The 23,608-nt window shown below is 39.7% G+C and overlaps 2 protein-coding genes across 15 annotated transcripts in view; both read right to left on the minus strand.

Annotated features, from left to right (window-relative positions):
• kif1b (kinesin family member 1B) overlaps positions 1-2,702 on the minus strand; it is a 58,678-nt gene extending 55,976 nt beyond the window's left edge. For 5 of the 11 annotated variants that reach the window (XM_061056734.1, XM_061056732.1, XM_061056733.1 and 2 more), the window contains exons 1-2: positions 2,458-2,701; positions 1,138-1,286 (exon numbers count right to left, since the gene is read on the minus strand). In XM_061056734.1, coding sequence (XP_060912717.1) covers positions 1,138-1,243 — 106 coding nt within the window. In that variant the 5' untranslated portion in view covers positions 1,244-1,286; positions 2,458-2,701. Of the gene's footprint in view, positions 1-1,137; positions 1,287-2,457 lie in introns of all 11 variants that reach the window. The other 6 variants (XM_061056729.1, XM_061056731.1, XM_061056728.1 and 3 more) reach the window with 3 other exon arrangements.
• Positions 2,703-3,728: 1,026 nt separating this feature from the next.
• Positions 3,729-23,306, minus strand: ube4b (ubiquitination factor E4B, UFD2 homolog (S. cerevisiae)). Of its 4 annotated transcripts, none has more exons than XM_061058741.1 (29): positions 23,005-23,306; positions 21,614-21,833; positions 19,319-19,454; positions 18,809-18,896; positions 17,542-17,686; positions 17,156-17,381; positions 16,514-16,975; positions 15,536-15,637; positions 14,227-14,368; positions 13,840-13,940; positions 13,542-13,656; positions 13,363-13,446; positions 12,721-12,777; positions 11,539-11,655; positions 11,272-11,370; positions 11,066-11,179; positions 10,701-10,899; positions 10,030-10,168; positions 9,832-9,931; positions 9,529-9,656; positions 9,260-9,358; positions 8,808-9,043; positions 8,510-8,636; positions 8,238-8,382; positions 7,810-7,944; positions 7,408-7,599; positions 6,601-6,775; positions 5,070-5,216; positions 3,729-4,852 (listed from the first exon to the last, which is right to left on the minus strand). In XM_061058741.1, exons 1-29 carry the CDS (start codon positions 23,026-23,028, stop codon positions 4,788-4,790), a joined length of 4,119 nt encoding a protein of 1,372 aa, XP_060914724.1. In that variant the 5' UTR covers positions 23,029-23,306; the 3' UTR covers positions 3,729-4,787. The 4 variants fall into 4 exon arrangements, with proteins under 4 accessions (XP_060914724.1, XP_060914723.1, XP_060914725.1 ...); XM_061058740.1 differs by having other exon boundaries at positions 14,221-14,368; XM_061058742.1 differs by lacking the exons at positions 15,536-15,637; positions 16,514-16,975 and having other exon boundaries at positions 14,221-14,368; positions 23,005-23,302.
• Between the last annotated feature and the right edge of the window lie 302 nt (positions 23,307-23,608).

Here is a 23,608-nt window from a genome sequence, read left to right on the forward strand (position 1 = left end):
GCCAGTTTAAATGGGGCAGAGCACAGCCATGAGTAAGGAGGCTGCTAGCATAGCACTTTACACCACCTGATGACTCACAGTCACAAGAGGGCAGGTTGAATCACAAGACTGCAAACCACATCCAGGTCTTCTCCTCTTGCTTTGCTACATCTATCCTGTCATATAAATATTCTTACATATTCCAAAATTACAACTGAAATGTGGGTTCATCACAGATTTCCATAAACACTTTGTATAGTTTTTCGCACAATGATTCATCAATGTGCAAAATGATTCAACGATTACGTGACTATTTTTACATGACACGTTCCAAGAGTTAGATGTACAAAGTCTTATTTTAGTGGGGATTTTAAGTTCATAGATCTGCCCATAAGCATTTACATTTAAAATCATTTTGAAGCCCCATTTTCATATATCTTTCACACATGCAAAGCCAACAGTGACTAAGACGAGAAGCTGCAAAACCTCCACACATAATTTAAGTTTTGGGAAGCATTTTAAATGCATCTATACAATACTGGTCCCAATAATATGTTGTTTAATGTTAGACTCATCTGCTGACACTGCAACATATCAAAAATGTAAACTGATTTGTTTAATGTCAGAAGGCCTTATCAACTTTGGCGTTACATCTTCAGTTTTACCCCGCGATGTACTGTAAAATGAAAAGCAGTTACACATGTAAATGATTTACTCCTCGCCATAACTTTTACAAACTGTTTGTGTAGAGTAAGAGATAACATAATCATAAACTACATTGTAATATCAAATGCATTCTAAAACCACCAACTGTGTGATAAAGCCTTGATGAATACACAGGCCATGCTGTGTGGCGACCCCTGGGTCTCCCAGTATGATCCAACTCAGCGTTTCTCACACAAAGTCTCCCAAGGCATGCAGGCCCCTTCAGAGGAGGAGGAATTTCACTCTGTAAGCCTTTTATTCTCTTTCAGGCTGTTTGTCCCCAACCGTCGCCTATTCAGTGCGCCCATTCTACTGTTCTAAGCCAAGACCCCCGATGGAAAATCAAGCAGGAGCATGTGTGGTATACCAAACTTTCCTAAGCAGAGAAGCCTGAACAAATTCAAAATGAAATGGCTTAATGTGTGTGTGTCTGCGTTCAAGCAGAGTACTTACTTGTAGTGTTCCCTTGCATCTGAATGATACATTTGGAGTCCTTGCTCATCTCCCTTGAGTTGAAGGGCCGTACACGGACGGCGACTTTTACAGACGCCCCAGACATGTTTGCAGTTTAGGCTCCAGGTAAGCTTCCTTTAATGTCCTTCCTAAAGTAAACATGGGAAAATGGCATGGTTGCAAAAGTAATATCTAGCATTCAAAGCTTTTCTTTCCATCGTAAATAAAACAAAAAATGCCACTCAGAAATAGTGCAGAACCCATCATCACAAAATGTAACACAAACACAATTGAAAGCACAACCCCTCCCTATTTCAGGTCATAACAGCCTACAACAAATATGGCCGACCAAAACCACTGAAGCTTAAGTTTTTTTGTAAACTGCAGCCACTTAGACATCAACAGTAATAAACAATTTGAGGTCATTTACCTCATGTATAATTCTGTAGTTCATGTAAAACAAGCTCTTTGTTAAATTTAATATGAACATGCATGGACTAATTTGGCTGCATAAATGACACATTACTTCTCATTTAATAAATAAATTTGCTGTGTGTTTCACTGTAAATTCAATCCACACATCCCGCGTCCGCTGACTACATATGCCCAGCATCTGACGTTTTTCCATGCCCTTGCAGTCAGCCATACTTGCTAAAGCATACGCCCATGAAATTCTATCTTCCCAATTTTGTGTAGGCTTCAGTGGGACAGTGAGCGGGGCCTATGTGCGGTATCTAACAGTGACCACTTAGAGCTTAAACATTTCGTTTTTAAAATTAAATTTGCAACGTTATGAAGGAAGTAGGCTAATCCTCTACTGCTGTGTGTTGTGAAGTGTGCAGGGAGGACTTGCATGCTTATTTTAGCAGCACAGACTCGACGCTATGTACCGTATGTATGTAACCTGCACTGAAGGGTTTGGGGAATCCAACATAACACCTTTCAAATGAAATATTTAAAAGCGGATTCTTAAATATATTAGTCAGTACTTGTGAGTTAGCTTCAAGCCGCCGTGAAATGCCCCCTGCTGTCACTTCAGTTTCTCTGACGGATATAACCACTAAATAAATAAATGAAATGTATATTTTGTATCCCAATTCACGAACGAAGTAGGAGTTTAATCGTAAAGCTGTAATAGCATACTACCAGGACTACAAAACGGAGAAATAGGCTGCAAGACATTGGCACGTCTGTGACTACATGTTAGCTTCCAGAGAACTGCTTACCAGACACTTCTGCCTGGGATGCATAACACCAACCCGGTGCATAGCAAACATTAACAATACAAATACAAATGGTGTTATTTCATGGTTTACTCACGTCTGAAGACACTCGTCAAGATCAAAACATGCAGAGGATAGAAGTGACGTTAGCTCGCGGGCGTTAAGATGTGTTGTTTTTTTTTTGTTTTTTTTATCTAAATCCACGAGCACGAAAACTGTAATTAAGTCCGCTTTCGTGATAAACACCCATCATAGCGGTATCCTCCGCCGAATAAAGCTGTGACTCTTTGATGAGGTTATTTTCCAGTGGAGATACAAGGTGGATGTCTCTCTGCACACAAGCGAAAAGAAGAATTGATAGATAGCCTTGATTTACCGAAGAGATTACGTCAACTGCCTCGCGGCCTCGCTGACCGACAGCACGACGGACCAATCAGCGAAGAGATATCGGTGACTAATGTACCACGCAGCAAATGGTGATCCTCAGCATCGGAAGTGGGTGGGGTCATTTTTTTTTTTTTTTTCGATCGTGACGCCACACTGCAGGATTTCTACCCACCGCTCCCCGCACCGCAACGCCGGTCATCGCAAAGAGCGCCGTCTAGCGAGAAACGGGACATGTATCATCTCCAAGTGTCAAACACATAGACGGCACAGTTCATTTCAACAACTTATGTCTCAAAAAAATATTCAATAAAGCACACCAGCAAACACAATTTCTGTTTTTTTTAGTGGGTTGAATGTATTTATCTTAGAGGTTACACATATTTTTGGGGGGTATTTTTTCATGGTGTACAGAAAATGTGAAGTGTCAGTACTTACAACACAATCATTTTTCTATGGGATACACTGCTTCTCAACAGAAACAATGTACTAATTTACCCTTATTGTATTCAAAACATTGCCAATACTCTCAGGACAGTTGCCAAGTTTAATCCATTAGTATAACAATTACAGTAGAATGACTAAACTTCAGCTGTTGGGAAACCACATCCCAAAGGTGTTCTACCAGGAACCAGTGTATCTTACATCTGCTCCATCATAATTGTAAGTGCCAAGATAAAATGACGGCTCATTAAATCTTAACTAAACCTGAAAGTCTTTATTTTCACTTTTCAGTGTGACTTGATTGCATATTTATTTTAATTTTAAATGTTTATAACAAGTCAGCAGGATTGCTGATGTTCACCCTCTTCACTTAAAGAACTGCTGCAGGAAAATCTTTTAGTATGTTTTTAGTCACTGGCATTTTCTCTGTGGTGCTTTTCTCTAAGTCAAATAAACATAACCCCCAATAAACGTTAGGCAGGGTAAAAAACACTAAAGGAGGCTTCAATCTGGGGAAAAAACAGTGACGAGTGTTGAAAATAATGTGCATCATCATTTATTTCAGTTCAAAATCCTAGCTTCCAAAACAGGTGTGGGGATAAAGGATTAATTTCCTGTACAGTTAAGGTCAGCAAGGTCAGGTTAGGTACAGTGCCATTTGAAAGAGACCATTTGAGGTGAGATGTCAGTGATTCTGAAGAGCAAACTTTTAATGGTGTGCTCCTACATAGGTGTTACTTGTGGTCATGCTACATTCTCTCATGTTCCTTCCACTCTGCCTAAAGAGGGTGAATTTGTCCATGAGGCGCTTAGGAGAGTCTGCACTTGAGGCCATGCACACACACAAGAAGTAAATTCAGTCTATCAAAGTCAGCAGGGAAAATGTGACTTAAAATGAACAACCGAACATACTGTATTCTGGAAAACCACTGCTTATCTTCCTACTGTACTCAAAATTAAGCTGACATTAAGGTTAGTTATACATTTAGCTACATCCTTAATGGATATTCCCAAGTCTGAACTTAGTCTACGAGCACAAACTGTGCATCCATTACTTCTGGGACACCAGCATACATTACGTGGACTCAAGTTCATAATTCTCACAGTCTTGATAATTAAAATTAGGGCTAATAAATGTATCCGAACCCACCCGCACTCTCCCAAATGTATGACCCTTCCCTCTCCCTTTTAAGTGTTTGATGAACATACACAGTATTAAAAAACAAAATGAGAACCATTAAGGAAAATGATCAATGAAGTGAATGCACCTCGCTGGTAAACCCGTTGGTGGTGGAAACTTGCAGCATTATAATGCATTTACCAACTCTAGTTAAATATATGTATATATTTTGTTATATATACACAAACTCATGAGAAAGAAAAACTTAAAAGTCTTAACTTTATTATATTTTGTTTTTAGAACCATGATAATGGTTTGAGACAAAAAGGGTAAATGCGAATAAAAATCAAATCAGGTCTCCTTTTTTCCCCATTCAAAATGTTGTTGCTTGTCATTTGTTGTAGTGACACTGAATTCAGGTGTTCTGGGCAAATCTCTTGATGATGGTTAGCAGGGCAGATGCTGGTAGAGAAGGGCCCTTAGACAAGACGTCCGCCTTGTTTCTCTCTCATCCAGGTATGGATCCTCTCTTTTAATTCAGGGACTGTGAAAGGATAAGAGGGTTATTAGGCGACACTGACACATAACAGGAAGCCATTTTATAGGACATTAAGGTTGTATAGACTAACTTGACTTTAATAACAAAAATTTGCTTTGCTCTTCATAGTAAAGAAATGCTTTTAGCAGTTTTTGTGCCTATCTTGAACAGAATATCCTTACTTGTATTAATGTGTTAAAAAAAACATCACTAGTGGAGTTACCTGACTCCAGCATGCTCTCTGTGAGCGGCTGCCTGTTGAAGGGATCAGTGGGGGAGTTGAGGAGGTGGCGCAAGATGATGGATCGGTCCATTATGTTCCCCGAAGGCAGAATCACAGGGTCGGTCATCAGTGTGTCCATGAGAGGGTCTGTTATATCAAAGCCACACTTGCATTTAAACTCAAAAACCAAAACATTTTTGAAAAAAAATCAACACCAAGCTTCAACAGATAATTCTAGTAACACACATCTATGTTTCACATAAAGTGAGTTTCACCAGCAGTAACTCTTTTCTTGCATAATATAGAAAGCCACTTTCATCATATCCTACTTTCAAAACAAATGTCCTTGCCCAACAACTTGATGCTCCTTTGGTTTGGAGACAGAACAGTATCAAATATTAAAAACAAAAAGTATGCCTCTAGCTTTATCTATCATCTGGCTTTTGCAACTGTGATTGAATTAAGAATTGATCAAATAAAATAAAAAAAAGGTTAAACGTAGTTCAAACAAAGTACATTTTTGTTAGAATGATAAAAGATGTAAACTATACATGTAGATTCTTCATTAATCCTTTAAAGGAAATTATGATGCATGGCATGTATTCATCAAACTTGTTCAACACGTTCCCCCCAAAAAGGTAATGTGCTTTATAGGACAGCTATATTGCTGCACCTATCAAAACAGCAGTAAAGAAAATATCCAATAAATACTTGATAAGACTTTGTGATTTAGTATGCCCTATATTGAAATGTCACAAGGTTGTTACAGTAGGACTTGTGTGTTACAAAAATAAAACCTGTCGTGGGAGATTTGAACCACATAGAAAGCTGATATTCGAGCCTCCTGTATGGCACACTTCCATCAACTGTGGTGGGCTGGCTAGCATATCAGGAAATCAAAGGAGGTATGTGGGCCATGTTCTCTTACTAGATTATATTAAGTCTGTGGTTATAGGATAGCCTTGCTCTAAGCTGTCTATATGACCTTTATGAACTTCAAAATCCCCTTCAAATGTCTGGAATTCAACAGCAACAGAGGATGACGATTCTGTCTGTCTGCACAGGCTGACCTGAGGTCATACCAGATTTCCAAGCAAGGGACTTCCTCTGCTTTGGGCTAAAGTTCAGCAATTAACTAGATGTGGGTAAGGTAACCATGATGAAATACTATAGTGACTAATTCACTAAATAAATAAGTAAAAAATAGTTACCATACTATATTTAAATTATAAAACTTTTTATTTTTTGTGTTTGCTATCCTACATTATTATCTAAAAGAGGACCTGAAGTTTGAAGTAATTGTCTATATAGGCTTAGACATCCAGTTTTAGTGACTTAAGAAATGTAAATATGTATAGTAGACATGCTTCTGGACCTTGTAATAAAATACTATTGGTATAGAAGTATACAGAAAATTACTATCTCTGCACGAAGAAGTTGCAGCACTTATTGAACCAAGCGGCATAAAAAGGTTTAGAAATTGCAGGTATGCTCCAGTAACACAGTGAGAACAAAACCCCCGTTCACCCACCTTTGAACTCGTCAGGTGCGTCACTGTAGTCCATTTCAGACTGGGAGTTCTTGGCGACTATTTCCTCCACCTTCTCCAAAAGCAGCTTGAATTTCTCAATGGCAATTGAGGACTTAATACCAGCCTTCCTCATCTTTGATATCACCTCTTCAAAGAGCTCGCGGCTGTACGACCGCTGCAAGACAAAAAAAAGGGATTTTTATTAGGAAGCTTCAATAAAGTTTTCAGTAGAAAAGCACAGCAATGTGTATACAGACAACAGCCAATACACAACTCCTCATACACACTCCAAACATTACAATATGTATAAAAGATCAGAAAATATCACTGGGATATCACAAGTGATTGAAACAGAAATGTGCAATCAAGTAGATGTATGCGAGGCTTAACCTCAATAACTTCACATCATATTACAAAATAAAGCATGCAGTACTACTTTAACATACAGCAGGTTGCTGTAATCACTTGAAGCTTTCACTTCCTAGTTCCCACATTGCAATGAAATACTCTACTGTATTTGGTCCCTCACTGCTTTCTGCTTGATTTATCTGAGGAGACGAGGGGTTTTCATAAATAGTAATGTGAGCTTTGATGGTTAGGGTGAACCCTGGTTCAAACTCTGTATTGCATTCACCAAGTACAATAGGAGAGTCATGGCGATTGCTTAAGGCATTTCTACCACGACTTCCATGATCTACCACGACTGCTTGTGGCTCTTACTCATGACCAATATTCTTAATATTAAATTCCCACTTAGGTTTTCGTCATCAGAGTCTAAGTATATTAACTGGAAACTTCAGAACAAACCTGGTCATCTGCAATAGCCTTAGCAAAGCGGGCACAGTCTAGTTGCAGGTAGATGTCAGTTAGCTGGTCTAGGAGCTTCTTGGGCTCAAAGCCATACTTCTCCGGGTTCTCCACCTTCAGATCGCGACACTTGGGCCCGCAGAGCTGCTGAAGGTTAAAGTTCAGCATGGCAGCTAAACGAGGCCCAAGTTCCTGCAAGAGAAAGACGGGGTTGTTCAGAAGGGTTTATATGGTTCAGAATGCACATTTTCAAGAAAATGTAATTTGTACCTTTGTTTTTGTAATTTAATTTTGAGTGCATTATCACCCATACTGCCTACAATATGTTAAATTGTAGGCTCTATTTAAACAGTAGACATTTTTTTTTTTTTTTTAATGAACCATGGGGGCAGCGATACTCACAGGCCTGAGGAAAGGCTTCTGGACCTGCTTGGTGAGTATGTGAAACATTTCAACCGTCTCTGTAGCCAGGGCCAAATAAGAGCGAGACACCCGCTCATCCTGAGTCAGCTGAGACTGCCGGCTCTGCTGCTGCTCCTGAAAGTTTGAAACACAGACAATGCTATTCTTTTATATTCTGCAAAAAAAAAAAAAATCACCTTCTGCAAAGTTTTCAACGCTCAGCCCAAAGATTTTGTCTTTGTTTCAGCAAATTTCATCCCTCTCTTTTTTGAGAATTGGAACAGTGATTTGGACCTTTCTTCTTTTAGATGTATACATTTTCAATTGTGTGCTTATGCTAGAAGTAATGAAGCTTAATTACAATTGTCTGACAGCATGTAATAACTAGTTAATAGAAACCAGGTCCCTATGAGGCTGAGCACACTGACCCTGGGCAACTGTTCCCACTGCTCTTTGTTTTTCATCTCTTCTTGAACCTCGTGGATACGCTTCAGGGACTCGAGGCTCTCGTCTAACAAGAAGGTGGTGTCGTTTATCAGCATGTTGATGTAGCGCACAAACTGCTTGCCAGAACTAGAGGGGAATGAGCGAGAAACAAGATTGAAGAGTAGTTCAGGTTAGAATGGAACAAAGACGGACAGGCACTGATTTAAAACTACATTTTTGTACGAGTTAAAGAGTTTCTCAAATGAAAACTCACTTGAATTCCTCCATGAAGGTGCCATGGTGGGCCAGGTTCTGCCAAAGACTCTTGAAAATAGTGCTGATATGGTACCTTATAGTGAACTTATCGTAGAACTCGCTGGTGGCGCCGGTATGCTCAACATCTGAACAGAGAAGACAATTTGGAGTTCAAAGTACAAATCAAGAAAGAATATGCATGTGCCAGTTTATGTTATAATATATGTGCTATAAAAGAAACATCTACTTTTGAAGGTTTACAATCTAGATGTTACCACATTGACAATAATAATAGCTAACATTTCCATTAGACCCACCAGTGTAGAATTTCATGAGGGCAGGGACCAGCTGTTTGATAGACAACGGGTGGTTCTCCATCATTTCAGAGAATCTTTGAGTACGAGGCTGTACAGCAGGGTTGGTTACAAACAGCACCTCCACCAACTTGGCAATAAGGTAGGGGTTCCTGATGTAGTTCTGGCTGCAGATGAACACCACCAAGAAGGTGACAATGTCCTGTACACAGGGCTCATATAAAACCTGGGGGGAGTACCTAGATGGGAGGGAGGAAGTGGCATGCAGATATTTATTTATAGCACAAATGAACTCATTTTGTGTGTTGAATATCTGCTACTTTGTGTCCCAGCTATTTTAACCTTGTTTTATTTCTTATTCGACAGGTTTTGTTTCTTTTAAGCACAAACGTAACTGTGTGACCATTACTCTAATTATTTGGTAAGACAAGCTCAAGACAAAATGATACACTTACTGCACGACAAAAAGGAGAAACTCGGCCACATCTTCAATGTAGAACTCAGGCAGAGCAGCAAAGCTTTTGGGAATCTCAGGGTTCAGTGGCAGCATAATGCTGGGAAAGCAAAAAATAACAACATTGCCAGTATGTGTTAATATAGAATATTTTTCATGAAAGTTAAACAAACAAAAACTGTGTATTAAGACTGAGTGATGACAAATCTGTTTCTTTTACTTCACTATAAGAGAAAAGTTAACATGTTCAGTCAGCAAAGGGTGACTCACTTGGGGTAGGCAGAATCCACCATGCGGAGAATGAGCTGAATGACAGTGCTGTAGAACTGCAGACATCTGCGGAGCAGGTTTTCATCCAGAAGGCCCACGTCAGCACAAGCTTTGGCTCGCACCAGTTTCTGACAGGACAAAGTCACACATGGTAGAGATCACATCTCTGTAAATATAATCTGTCATTCTAGACAGATTATACCGGGCGGTGAACAGAAGCAGGTCTGTGCCTTATAATTAGTGTTTAAGGTTTGATCATCAAGGGGAGACACCATTTTGCATCTACAGGGATGTTAAACTCACCTTAAGCTGGGTTTTGCATCGCTTGAGCATCTCTCTGTGTCTACTAGCCAGGGGAGAATCTTTCCATTGGTTTTCACTATTCTTCAGCTCCTCTACAGTCCTAATTTGGGAAAAAAACGGCAATAAGAAGACACTTAAAGCATGCTTTGAGTAGTTGAGCATGTGTGTGTAAGAGAGTGTGTGTGTGTGTGCGCGTACCTATTTAGTTCTCGTATGGCTCGCAACCTGCGAATGTAGCGTCTGCAGCCAGGTAGGATGGACAAGTGGTGGGTGTGCAGCGTCAAGAAGAAGCACTCTGTAGGGAACTTGGGCTCTGAGAACTTAGTAGGGTCTTCGTCTATCCATGTAAACAAAGAAATGTATTAAAATATGTTTTTATTTATATCCAGAAGACACAAACACATATCATCAGTCAGCAGCATTGATTGGTATCAGAGCTAAATGTCAGCCTTTCTTCCTAAATAAAACACTTGTTAGCATCACATCGGTTGTTTAGTGTATAATTTCTTATGATTTACTTCAAATGAAAACATACAACACAAATGTACAAAAGCACAGCATGTGTAGCTGTTATTTCTCTGTAGATTAATCCTAATCAATCAATTAGCATCAGCGGGTTAATTGAATATTAAATTGAGTTATCACATGTCTCGGGTGTCAGGAAACTCAAGTGTGGCAAAATGGATCCTTTTCATGCAATTAACAGATTCCCCAAAGTGGAAGCTCTGTGTGGTGTAAATTGACTTGCACTGACTAAAATGAACAGAAAATACCAGCAAATCATTTCAGACTTCACGCACAAAGCGTTTCTATAGTAACAGAACAGTGGTCATGATCACAAAGCTGTGTTTTTATTTATGTCAACTTACGCAGTTCAGTTATCCAGCACTTGAGCTCCTCCATGGTGGCTTTCAGACGAGTTTCCTCCGAGCTAACAACCAGGCGACACCGTGGATGGAAAATGTAGTAGGGGTCCACTGTCTCCAGCTTGATCTTCATGCTCAGCTGTTGCAGCACCCATAAGAAGTTGAGCATGAAGCCGTCTGCAGACACCAGCTTATCATCCGTCTAGGAGAAGAAGGGGTGAATTAAGACAAATTGCAAAAAGAAATGTACTTTTTAGCTTTTGCAATACATCTTAAATATCAAAGAATCTATTTGAGAGTGTATTCTGTTCTTTGTGATGCACTGTCTGACAAGAATTAATTTTTATTATTTGATCAAAACAACTTACCTGCATCTGAGCTTTCTTCACATTGTAGTTGACTAAAGCTGCCATGTAATTAAGAGCTGACTCTCTGGTTTCTCCATTTAGCAGGATGTTATGAAGAATTTTAAACAAGTCACCCTAAAGAAAACAACAACATAACACACAATTTTAAACTATTATTCTATAAACCAAGGACAGCTTTTGAGAAAAGTCGTGATGCCAGGACTCACCCTTGCAGACTCCAGGTAATGCTGCAATGATTGGCTGACAACTCGTGTGTTCTCGATAGTGATAGCTGGCCCAGAGAAATACTTGTCTCCTACTTTGGCCTTAAGAGAAAGAACAGAGTAAGTTCAACCAGTAAAGATTGTCTCTTTTTTTTTTTTAATCTCTCAGGATTATTACATAATACTTTGCAGGATCTTAAATTGTGGAAATACATTGCACTACCCAGTGTTTCTGAGTTATGTTAATTATTTAACTGATTTTAAACTCACATCATCCTCAGCAAACACAGAGAGGCTGAAGAAAGCGCCTAAGTAGGACAGTCTCTGGATCTCTCTTCCACAGCCAGGGCTCAGAGGCTTGGTACACCAGAGAGGCAGCGTCGTTGCCTGCGCAGAAGAGCCATGACAGATGTTTGTTGTACAGGGTAGACAGGTTCTTTTGTCATCCATTCACAAACATTTAACACAAAGGTAAAAATACAGTGAAAGCGAGTAGGTTTGGTGTATTCCTGCCTGCTTACCCCTTTAAACGCGAAGTCTTAAATAAATAGGCAGGGGTTTTGAAATTAAAGGTATAATATGTAACATTAATAAAGCAGGTATCAAATATATCCAGACTAAATATATCAGTGAGTAATGCCTTTCGAAAAAAAAAAGAATGAATTCAAACTCCCTCTGGGCTTGTTAATATGGCGCTTCCTTCAGCTTGTTTATGTTTCGTTTAGAGGCTCAAACATGTTTCATTCACATGAACCCCTTTCTGTCCAATCGTTGGCCTACCACCATGTAAGGGAAGAGAGATGGCCCCGCCTACTCAGGGACGCTGTTAGTAGAGGCATAATGGCAGAGTTTTGTTGCAAGAGTACAATTCAAGGAGAGCCAAACCGGAGATAAGACTTTTTTTCAGTCTGAATTACTCCAAAGAAATAAGAACAAAATTATTTTTGAGCTGCATATCTGAATGGAGATTAGTATAGAAACAGCTGATGACGTCGGGACACTAAGGGAGGGTTGGTGGAAGAGGGGAATTAGTTTGGTGATGGGACAGCTTTGTTTAGGTTTGAGAGGCTGGTGTGACATCTACTCTGAGAGTCGCACACCTTAAAAGAAAATAAGTTATAAGAACACGGTTAACAAGCAAATGATTCAAATAATTCACTACAAGGAACTCAGATTTCTATGTTACAGAAAAGACTCATGTCATGTCTTTGGCACTGTGTAAGAAGACGAAGATTAATAGTCATGAATAAAATAAGCAAAGCAAATTGTTCTATGCTGATGTCAACGGGCCATGCTGATATAACCTGAATTATAAAAGCCAGACTGAAGGTCACGCAATTCAAAGAAATACTTGATAGAATGTTCACTTTTGGTAATTTGGCTTTAAATATAAATTGCTTTGTTAAATGTAGAAAGATAAATGTAGCTGTGGTCATTCAGTTGTATACTCACCAAACTGCAAACTGGGTGAGTCTTCCCGAACTTGATTTCACAAAGCTCAGCTAATGCCTGTACAAACAAAACACAAATTAGTCAATGCTTTAATTTGGCCTTAAACTGACATGTTCTGTTTGTAGGTCAAATGCATTGGACAGCATTCAACTTAACTTCTGCTGAAGCAATAATTGCAAGAGTGGGACTTTTTGATAATCAGGGGAGTATTTACTGAAAAATGATATCTAAATGTATCCTGTAACACACTCCCATGTTGAAGTCTCTGAAAATAAACTAATTGAATATATCAAACCCCAAACTGGATATTACTATTTCAATCATTGTTTATGCTGGCATGACTGGTGTGTATCAACCAGCGCTTGACACAAGATTATTGGATATGACTTTAAAAGTCATTATAAAATCATCATCATCTTAGAAGGGAAGCAACACAATGATGTTGCATGTCTGGTAAGTTCCGCTACTTGTACTGTACAACTGGAGCTCTGTCTACTGAGTAGACAGGTTCTCTGACAGTCTGCAGTAACAGGACCTCATCATGGCCTGCTGCACTGTACATCCCCCTTTATTGTCTAGATTAAGTCTTCATCTCCTTCCTTTAACAACAGTATAAGACACGCTAGGAAAACATTTCCTTACCATAAGAGGGAATTTAAAGTTGTCACTGTCAAAGGAACATTCTTTCACTGCAAGAGCAAGTCCATGCAGGATGGGGATGAAGATCTGAAACACAATATGCATCAGTACCATAACAACTTTTTGAAATGCGCTTCCAGCTCACAGCAAAATCAATGATTTTTAAAGTATTGCAATCCCACCTGTCTAAACACCTCTTCCTCCTGGTGGGTAATGCGCACCAGCTCCTGAATGAAGCCATAAGGAAGGTTCCGGCACAGCATGTAGGGTACAAGCAAAGACTGCTCCAGAGGACTCCTACATGTAGAGGACAGAGAAGTATTGTGTGTTATATAAATAATGTTACTGCAATTGAAGTGAAAGAGTAGTTGCTATGGAGACACAGACTCAAATGGAAAAGAAACAGAACATAACACAAACACAATGACACAAAAAAAAAAAAGACCCAAAATTTGTCACAGTGTGCGGTGTGTTTCATACCGTGGCTGGGTCAGTGTGCCTTGCAGGACCAGGGCCACATTGGAAATACACTGAGAGCGAATGTTGCTGAGAAGCTGGCTGACATTCGGTTGGCTACACATCTGAAAGATACGGAAAGGTTTAAGAGAGGAGAGAAAATTATTAGAGGTGCGATTAAAATGTAAGCTGCAATTTTCACAGAAATTCTCTCCGTTGAATCACAGCGCTCTTTGACAAGAAAATCTTAGCTCTTCTGCAGACCATCTGGCCTGCAGCTAGTCTCTAAAGTACACACTGTTCCTCTGGACATTTTTGATTAAGACATGGTGGGTAAAGCTGAAAATATATTTTTTAGTTGAAACTATAAGTAGAATCATTATAATATCAAAGCTTTCATCAGACCTTTACCTTGGGGGCTTTTCTCTCCTCCATGCCAACACTGTCAAAACGCTCAATGAGGTAGTTCAGCATCTCTGTCTCTTTGCAAGTTTCAATAGTGAAGCGGTCACTGGTTGAGTCACAGGACATCGACCCTCCACATGCACCAAGACTACACACAAGAAGGTAAAAAACAGAAACAAGGACAGAGAGGATGTCATTAAAAGACAAACCACAGCAGCACACTGAAAGATACATTGTTAGGATCAAACAAAGTCATGAAGGTATGGTTAACAAACACAAACCCACTCTCAAGGGTCCTGAAAGAAACAAACTATAAATAATTAGGGATTGCATTGCAGCATCATAAGCAAAAATATGAAATGTAAATTATTCAAGAGTCATTTTCAAGTTTTTGAAGCTAAATTAGGACTCAGACTGCCACCATTTTCTGACTAAGGGGTTGACAGGAGTTTAAGATGCTGTTAGTGTTTAGCTGTTTTACACAAAACCTGTGTGTTAGCTGCTTCAAGCACGCCAAACCCTCAACACAGGCAATGAAGGAACATCATCTCTTTAGTGGGTTATAATTCATCTTAAAGCTTCAAATGAAGTCAACAAAACACATTACAATGTTAGATACCAAAATGTTACTCGAGCTATGGCTTTCTTTTTCTTGTGTAAAGATGAGATGCAAGTGGAACCAAACTAAATAAGACCTCTTTTGCTGTCGCAAACACAGTCGGATTTCATTTAACTATGCAGCAAATCAAAAATCCATTGAGAAGGGAGTCAGGCTCCACTATCTAATCTAATAATAATAATGTGCAAGTGTTGAATTAGTAACAGATCAATCAACCATAGGCTTCAGTTTTAACATTCATTCAGGGTAAAGGATCATTCTTTTAAGACGTAAAAGGCATTTAAAAAAAAAAACCCGTATTCAGTTATATTACTTATTCAACTCCAGGCAATATACAGGGACTGCAAGGTTGGCAAATGTCATTCAAAATACAGGAAATCCAAGGTTTGAGTAACTCTGGCAGTCATGAAAATCAATAGAAGTGGATTTATTCTATGAAGTGGAAAACAAATTGTATACTTTTTATACAATATTTATACTAAAAGTTATAGTAATGAGACCTCATATCTGAGCCTCTGATGACCCAAACAGCCAAAGCACTCTTTAAGTTTGCAGAGCCAACATGTTTGTTTTTCTCCGCTCTTCCCTGGTGTGGTTGTGCGCAGTTAGTGCTAAGCCTTCAGGGCCCACTGGATCATGCAGTGGGGTCTTATCTGAGCAAGCAAACACAAACGCACACACCGTGCAGCGGTGTACCTGGACCCAAACTGAACCCGTGCAAAATCCTCCTCCTCAGATTCTTCATCACTGCTGTCCTGAGACATGTCAGAGAGGGCAAAGAATAGGGACGACAAGGGGCTAACATGGCGAGAAACAGACAACAAGAGTGAGGGAAAGAAAAAAAAAAAAAAAAAGGAGGAAAGGTTTTGCAAGCAAGGGAAGACAGAATGGGAGTGAAAAGAGAAGATAAATGTGATCACAAGGACAGAGGACATGGCAGAGGGAAGCACTAAGTAAACGATGCTGATGGGTTGCATGCTTGCTTTAAGACTACTTTTTGTGCTTTTTTGTCTGAAACTTTTACACACTGTCAGTAATTTTCTTTTAGCTGAGAGTCACATTCAGTCCTACAACTGGTCTCACACAAGCCAATGCAAAGAGGCATAAGCCAGATGTTATATGTTCATACATCTTCTTTGCAGCACCTATAAATCATGACACACTAGAACTAATATCTTTTTTCTAAAAGGTCATATTTTTTTTTAATTATACATGTTAGCAAAAAGCAGCATTAATACTTTAGATAAACAAACTAGAATGCCTGTTAGTAGTTAGCAAGTTCCATTTAATGTCATGTGATCAATTTTAAAAATTAATTGAAAATATAAAGAGTTTAGAATGTTTTATTTCACACATTTATATTTTCTAAATTTTAATCACCATTTGTAAATGTTAAGCAGACTTTATATTTTAAAACATAAAAACACTGAAGTATCAGGTTCGCTAACTTTTAGACTATTCTAAATCTAACCCAGTCGAATTAACTACTGTTTGTGTCAGTACCTACAGAATGTACAGAAGTCTAAATAAACAAAAGGAGGCCGGCCATAGATAAGGTTTTAAACTCTTGGCATGCACACAAACTTAAAACTGGTGGTTCACTAAATGTTAACATTTTAGCAGGTTTGGTTGCGTAAGCACCGCACACTGACATGCCAACAGCAGGGGAGATACCTAGATGGTGGAATCCTTGCAGCAAAGGCAGTCTGATGAGTATGTGATCTGGGAGAAGGGGGCACTGCAGGAGAGGTGGGGGTGGAGGGAGGGTTGTGAGCCCTAGGTGAGCTCAAAGAAAGGGACTGGGGGCTTGGTGGTGGCACAGGAACTGGGGTGTTGGGAGGTACAGCGAGCCCTGCAGGGCCTGGAGAGGGTCCAAAGAAACTAAAGCCTCTGTGACCAGGGCTGGAAGGGGAAGAAGTGCCCCAGGGAGAGCTGACAGAGTAAGGCCTATAACGCTGAGAGATGGGCATGGGGGCAGATGGTGGGTTGAGAGTTTGTCTTGGAGGGGCAATTGCAGGTGGGCTAGGAGGAACAATGAACTGTGGGATAGAAGGTGTAGATGGGGTGGGGAGAGATGCAGAGGACGTCTTGGATGCATCCAAAGCCATCGTGTGAGGACTACCACACCCATACAGACTGTGAACAACATTTAGACAATGAGTGGGAAAACATATCTCGAAGGTAGAGATGTTTCAAGAAAAATCAGAAAAACAAGACAAAAAAGCATGGCAGGAGGGGTGTAGATGCTTCCAGTGCCTTGATACGTCTATAGGAGTTACACTGCTGGAGCTCATAATAGTGAGACAGGGTACTTGCCTGGAAAGAGAGCTGGCTCCAAAGGATCCTGCACTGGGGCCCATGGGGCTGCCACCTTGACTGGAGGGCGGCACCAGTGTCAGACGGTGGTCGGGGGATTTGGCTGCTGCAATTGGCTGAGAGGTGGCGGTTAAGCTAGCAAAGGGGTTTTGGACACGAGACTGTGTGGACATCATTAAGACTTCCATGAGGATCTGACCGATCAGGTCTTTGAAGTCGGAGTATACTTTGGAAGACGAAAAAAAGAGAGAATAAAATCAAAACTATGAAATGAAAAAAAACAATCAGCTATAGACAAAACTTTGATTTTTTTTTACAGGGGGGGGGGGGGGGGGGGGGTCATACAGCTGAGTAGGATGTCAGACTCAGTTTACACAGTGACATACCATCTTTAGGGTTCTGGTGGAACTCTGCAGCCAGTGAAGGGAGAAAGATGACATCTCTATCCTGCTCCTTCCACGATACACGGAGGATCTTACAGATGAGCTGCAGAGCCTGTTCTTCTGAGACATCCGAGTTTGCCGACATGTCCTGAGGTGAAGAACAGTGAAGGTCTGTTCATAATCTACAGTCATTTACAGATGAAATACTTCCTGGACAAACATTACTATTAGTCTCACAATTCGCATCATGGTCTCAATGTCACATTAGTGGCCTATAAAGACATGTATGCACCAATGATGTGTACTTAATGAAAATGAAACTAAAAAATAGCATTACAGGAAAATCCCCAATCATCATGTTGAAAATATCATGAGACTCACTCACCTAATGTTCACTCATTTAAAGACTCACTTGTTCTTAACATGGGTATTAAATTAAATGAAAGTCATGAGACCAAAGTAATAAGGATTTAAGGCCGTGTTCACACTTGACTTCATTTTTCAACTGCCAGCGCATCTTTTACATACAAGCCTATGGAAAAAGGAAAAAGGATGACGCCTTTTTAAAAAAGCGGACGCCTTTTCAAAAAGCGCTGTGCCCGACACCTTTTTCAGTTGAATTATTTAAACTTTTCAGAAAAGCGCTGGGTGACGTCAAGCGCCTTTCTGACAGCTGACCAATCAGGACGATTAGTAACCTACATCCCTAGTTACCGGTGTCCAAAAAGATGTCATGCACCCAAAAACGGCAAACTTTCACCAGATATGTGTGCATTGCGTGTCCGCTTCGGTCCGTTACTGGTCCGTGCACCCTCATCCGTCAATACCTACCGGCTGCGTTCTCAGTCTACAGCACGGAGAGCACAGCCGGACAGCTGGAGTACGGAGACAAAGGAATTTCCGCGGTAATGTTACAGATTCACTCGCGAAAGCACAAGATAATACGATGTTCGTGGTATAAAACTCAATACAAACCTTATAAACACATAAATGGTCGTTTTTCTGAACCATCAAAACGGAGATTCTTATTCTGAAAATAAACCGGATGTTTTAATGTTGTATCGGTGTCTGACTTCCTGTTCCGTTTGTTCTTTTCTGTGCTAAATTGATGCGTCGTGCTCCTGCCGGCTCCGGCACGGTTGCACCGTACGCTAGATCCCGTTAAGGTTACAGAACACTCGCACATAAGCGCTCAAAAGGCGCTGAAAGAAGAAGTCCAGTGTTAACACGGTCTTAGGCTTTCTTTTATGACTGATGTTCTACTGTTAACCTTTTCAGTCAAGTTCCTCTTCTCCCTTCGATCGCTGTCCTCTACCTCCATGTTCTCGATCCCTGAGTCAACATCCACCTGGGACATGCTGGAAAAAGATAGAAAGGAGCAGCGCTTAGCAAATCTCTTTAACCAAAGCAGTTCATGTTCATGTTCAAACTTTAATGGTACAGTGAAGTTTGACATTGTGTCTCAACTGTTACACAACAAACTATACATTCAGATCCCATAAGAGCAAGACATATGGCTGTCTTATTACGCACTATAACTTCTAAATTTCTGAAAAATCAAAACTTGTCACCACCGGAATTAGTTTCATAGATATAAGTTAAACTGCTCACAGCCTCTCTTTTCTATGATGGAATAAAAAAAAATGCAGTACCTTTTAAACCCACTTAGGAGAGGACTTTAAAAATTAAAACACAGATTTCATAGTTACCAAATATCATTATGTGGGTTTAAAGGCTTTTGAACAGGGCAGTTAGCAATAGCACAAAATAAAACTCTTACCTCTTTTCACAGGAGGCAGTGTCAATGTCCATGCTCTGCGATCGGGACAAGCTCTGGGACTGAGTCTCCAGGCTGTTGGAGGGGGAGCTGGAGAGGGAGCTCACACCCTCACTGCTCTGACTACCATATGCCACCCCTGCAAAATCAAAAACAACACTTAGCACCTTAGACACATAAATATCTCATGTGTCATGAATGTGTCTTAATGTTTTGATTCAAGTCCCAAATAAGCTTTATTTCTAAATGGTTCTGGAATAGCTGGTATTTGTTGATTTGGATCTGAGCTAGAATGCATTCTTTTCTGTTTTAGCTTGAAATTTTTCTGAAAATTGAGACTGCTATATTTTTTGCATACTAGTTGCCAGATTTTGAGAGACCTATCAGAGGATGTGAGGTTCACATGGTGTCTTCTAATTGTCTTTAAAAAAAAAAAAAAAAGAATACATTTTATTTAAGTTTCTAACAACCCCCATTGCTTAATAGTTTCGACATTGTTTAAAATTGAAAACGCAAAGTGAAACAGAATGTGATTATTCACAAAACAATAAAACCCCATTTTGATTTAAAATGCACAAGGACAACAGATCAAATGTTGAAACTGAGAAATGTCATTGTTTTTGAAAAAATTTAGACAGCGTCCCAACTTTTTAGGAAATGGGGTTGTAACTTGCAGCCTGTCCAGCCTTGGTTTTCAGTCGGTCATTTCCTAATATGCAGATAATGATATTATGCCTCTGTTTAAATTGTGTAAACAAAGGATAAACATAAAGTGAGCCTTTAATTGTGTTGCATGTACACAATTTTGTAGCATGAATGACAAAGAGTCTTTGAGGAACCGGTAGCCTAGTGGTTAGTTCACGCGCCTCATGTACGGAAGTTATAGGCATGTCATTCCCCACTCTCTCTCTACCTAATTTCTGACTAGCCACTGTCCCATCTCTAAATAAAGGCATAAAAAGCCCCAAAAAATAAACATTATAAAATAATATATAATAATAGAGTCTTAAGGTATTCACAAGACGGTGCTTTGGGACTTTCCATTGGATGCTTTTTTTAGTTTCATTTTCTCAAGTACATTTAATCTGTGCATAACCGGTTTGAACGAAAGCTGGAGTGATCATAAGATAATAACATACTTTTTTATAAGACTTGTTTTAATAATATTGTTTCAAGCGATAATATTCTACCATTTCCAAGATAATTAGTAGACTTTCATGCCCACAGGCACTAAAAGAAAGTCTAACCCCTAGGTGACAATGCCTACTTAGGAGCCTTGCTTAACTGCTGCAGCGTTGCTGTGGGGCTGTTTGTGCCAGCTCAAGTATTTTAAATTAAGTTCAACTTGAAAAATCCCAATACATTTAGAAATGCTTTAGTTTATTTGAATAACCGGTTGTTTTATCCATTTATATTGCATCAAATCACAAAAGAAATTCCAAGACTATTATGTACCCACCAGGCAGAAAAAAATGTTTGTAGGATTGAGTAGCCATCTAAAGTTCTATATTTGATTCCAGGACTATTGTTTCTGGAAGATCAAATTCTGTAACCACACTGGGTAAGCAATTGCACAGATTGATGTTTTTCAGATTATTATGGTCTACCATATCTTTATGAACCCAGATTACTACAACTGCTACTACAAATGAGGACGGAAAGCTGAACACCCAAAATCTTACGGCATGTAGAAGGCTTAGATCAATTTTTCTCCACTTGCACAACAATCATATATTTCACAACAATCAGGTCAAATAAACATTGCATGCACTGTCTGATTAAAAGGAATTATTCACAAAACTCAAATGTCTTTAATAATACCATTGGAACTTCGATCCCTAGAAGATAGCGTCATATTCCAACTCTACCACATTTCACTACCACTATTCCATCTCTGTACCCAGGCCCAAACCTTGTGTCAAACAGGGATACAAATGATGATGAAAACAATCCGCTTTTGTTTGTGGAGATGTCATTCAAGGTCTACGTCAAAATGTATATAAAGGTCCCTTTCACTGTTAGGCTCAAACCAAACAACAAAGTTTGTTTATCTTCCTAGCCTTAGAGGCAATGTATTGTAGCCCCATTTTAAAGGGTGATGTGATTAGACTTCAATCACAAATAAAGAGTTTTAAATAAACACTTCTAAGTGGACAACTATTAAAAACTGACTGTATCCTGACCAGTTGTTAACATCAAACCTAAATCACAACATTTTTGCTATAAGCCTCTTTTGCTGTAATTACTTAAACTGGAAAAATGCATGCAAAAAAATTGGAGATCTTATTCAGTTCTTACCAGAAGTGCCCATTGGGGATGTGGCAGGGGTACCACTGTGGACATTTAACCCCAATGATTGAGAGGCAGCTGGTGGCAGGGGCTGGGATGCGGCACCTGAGGGTCCAGGGAGGGGTCCAGGGGGAGTTTCTCTCTGAGGGGATGTCAGGGGTGTGCTGAGCGGGGTACTGGGCTGTGATGTCTGTCCCCCTGCCAGTCGTGCCAATCGCCTTCGACGAATCTAGTGTGAATACACCAAAAGATTTGCATATTTACTGGAAGACCAAAACATCCCACATTAAAGCCAAATGAGCGTGCATTGTAAAAGTACTGTTGAACTTGAAATTGATATTTGCCTTTAAATAATAAGCCTCAATTATTTTTTCTTTGGCCAAGTGAATGGCACAATCTGACTGGACATGATAATAAAAGTTGTTGATCATTAACGCTAGACAACAGCCACATAATTAAAGCAGTGATCGGATTTAATTAACATTTTTAGCTATGAAAGTTGGGCCTTGTATACTGGATAAGATATAACCTACAATTATAAACAAAATCAGATGTGACAATTAATGAAGCAAGCAGCTGATCACCTCCGCTTCAGTAAATCAGCAGCACTGTCGGCTGTGGTCGATTACAGGAACAATGTAACAACAGAATAAACATGCAGTGAAACATTTTGTAGTGGTTAATGGAAAACAGCTCAGGGGCCACACACACACACACTTGGCCCACCGTAGTTGCACAATGGTGGCTCGGTGTGTTTTTTATGCTGAGTCGTCTCGCAGGCTAATTTTTTGTCTGTTAGCAAAACAACATTAGCAACTGTCAAATAGCTCTCCGCAGGAAAGAAGTGACAATTAAACCAGTGGACAAAATGAAACGAAACCTCTTATTATCTAAATATAATGCAGATAATACATCAGTCACGTGAAAACAATTAAACATGTGTGAATTTGTTTGTTTTACTATGCTGAAGACTGTTATCCATGGGCCAGCTTGTGCACTTTACGTTAGCTAGTTAGCATTGTGCTGTGGCAGAAAAAAAAACCCTTTAGCATCGGAGACAGAAATAAACGACCCACAATTAAACTGCGAATACATTTACTTTTAATCTGACTACTTCCATTACATATGGTGCGGGTCGGAATGGGCAACACGCACTTGTGCACACCGGTGCTGGGCTAATTGTGTGATTTTATCGCTTTTCTTCGATTCAGACTGTGCTAGCCTCAATGTAGCTTCAGCAGCGAGTCGGCTAACCTAGCAGGTTTCTACACCGTTTCTAATGAGCTCCGGGAGAAAAGAACACAATTCAATTAATCGGAGCTTTGCACGCTGGCAAAATAAAACAACGCATTTTTTTTGATACTCATTATGAGCGTTTTTTTCCCCCATTGTCACCTTACCTCATCTGCGCTCAACTCCTCCATCGCAGCCAAGTTAGCTGTTTCACTTTCAGCAGCTTTAATGTGAGCCAGCCAGAGCCAGCTAGCTAGCCAGTATCAGAACTAAATATGCATAGTCTAACTCGTTCAACAAAATATGTGTCAGTCCTGATTGTCTTCCAAGATAAAAACTAGGACAACTGGTATTACGGAGGGTGTGAAGATACGGTTCCTCCAAAAAAGTCTCTCGTTTGCTTATTTACTAACAAGAATGAAACAAAAAGAAAAGTAGCTAGCTTTTATACGTCAAAATACAACAGCTGCCATTTTGGTTCTACACAATGTCACGTGACTGAGAAGATGACTGGGGGAGGTGTCAGGTTTCACTGTGGAGCACTATCTGTAGCTCAGATGTTATATTTCAATATCTACTGTTTTGTGCAATTTAACTTGTTTGAAGTATTAATACAGTTTATATGCAAGACAGCTAGTAAACTTTATAATCAGCTTTATGTCAATCTTTCCCTTTCTTAGTTATGTAGGCTAGGTAACTGTTTATTAGTAGCCCAGGGGACACAATAATGTCACTACAAACTGGACTATTGGACTTGTCAGTGGTGCTTTT

This window comes from Labrus mixtus, chromosome 15, assembly GCF_963584025.1.
Source record: "Labrus mixtus chromosome 15, fLabMix1.1, whole genome shotgun sequence".
NCBI lineage: Eukaryota > Metazoa > Chordata > Actinopteri > Labriformes > Labridae > Labrus > Labrus mixtus.

What these genes read in the sequence shown, in the direction of transcription:
- ube4b (XM_061058740.1), bottom strand. Translation starts at nt 23,028, where the DNA reads ATGGAGGAGTTGAGCGCAGATGAG. An exon ending in TGAAGAAAGCTCAGATGCAG is followed by an intron (nt 10,900 to 11,065) that starts GTAAGTTGTTTT and finishes TTCTTCTCCTAG; the next exon opens with ACGGATGATAAGCTGGTGTC. An exon ending in GATGCAAAACCCAGCTTAAG is followed by an intron (nt 9,657 to 9,831) that starts GTGAGTTTAACA and finishes TTGTCCTGTCAG; the next exon opens with AAACTGGTGCGAGCCAAAGC.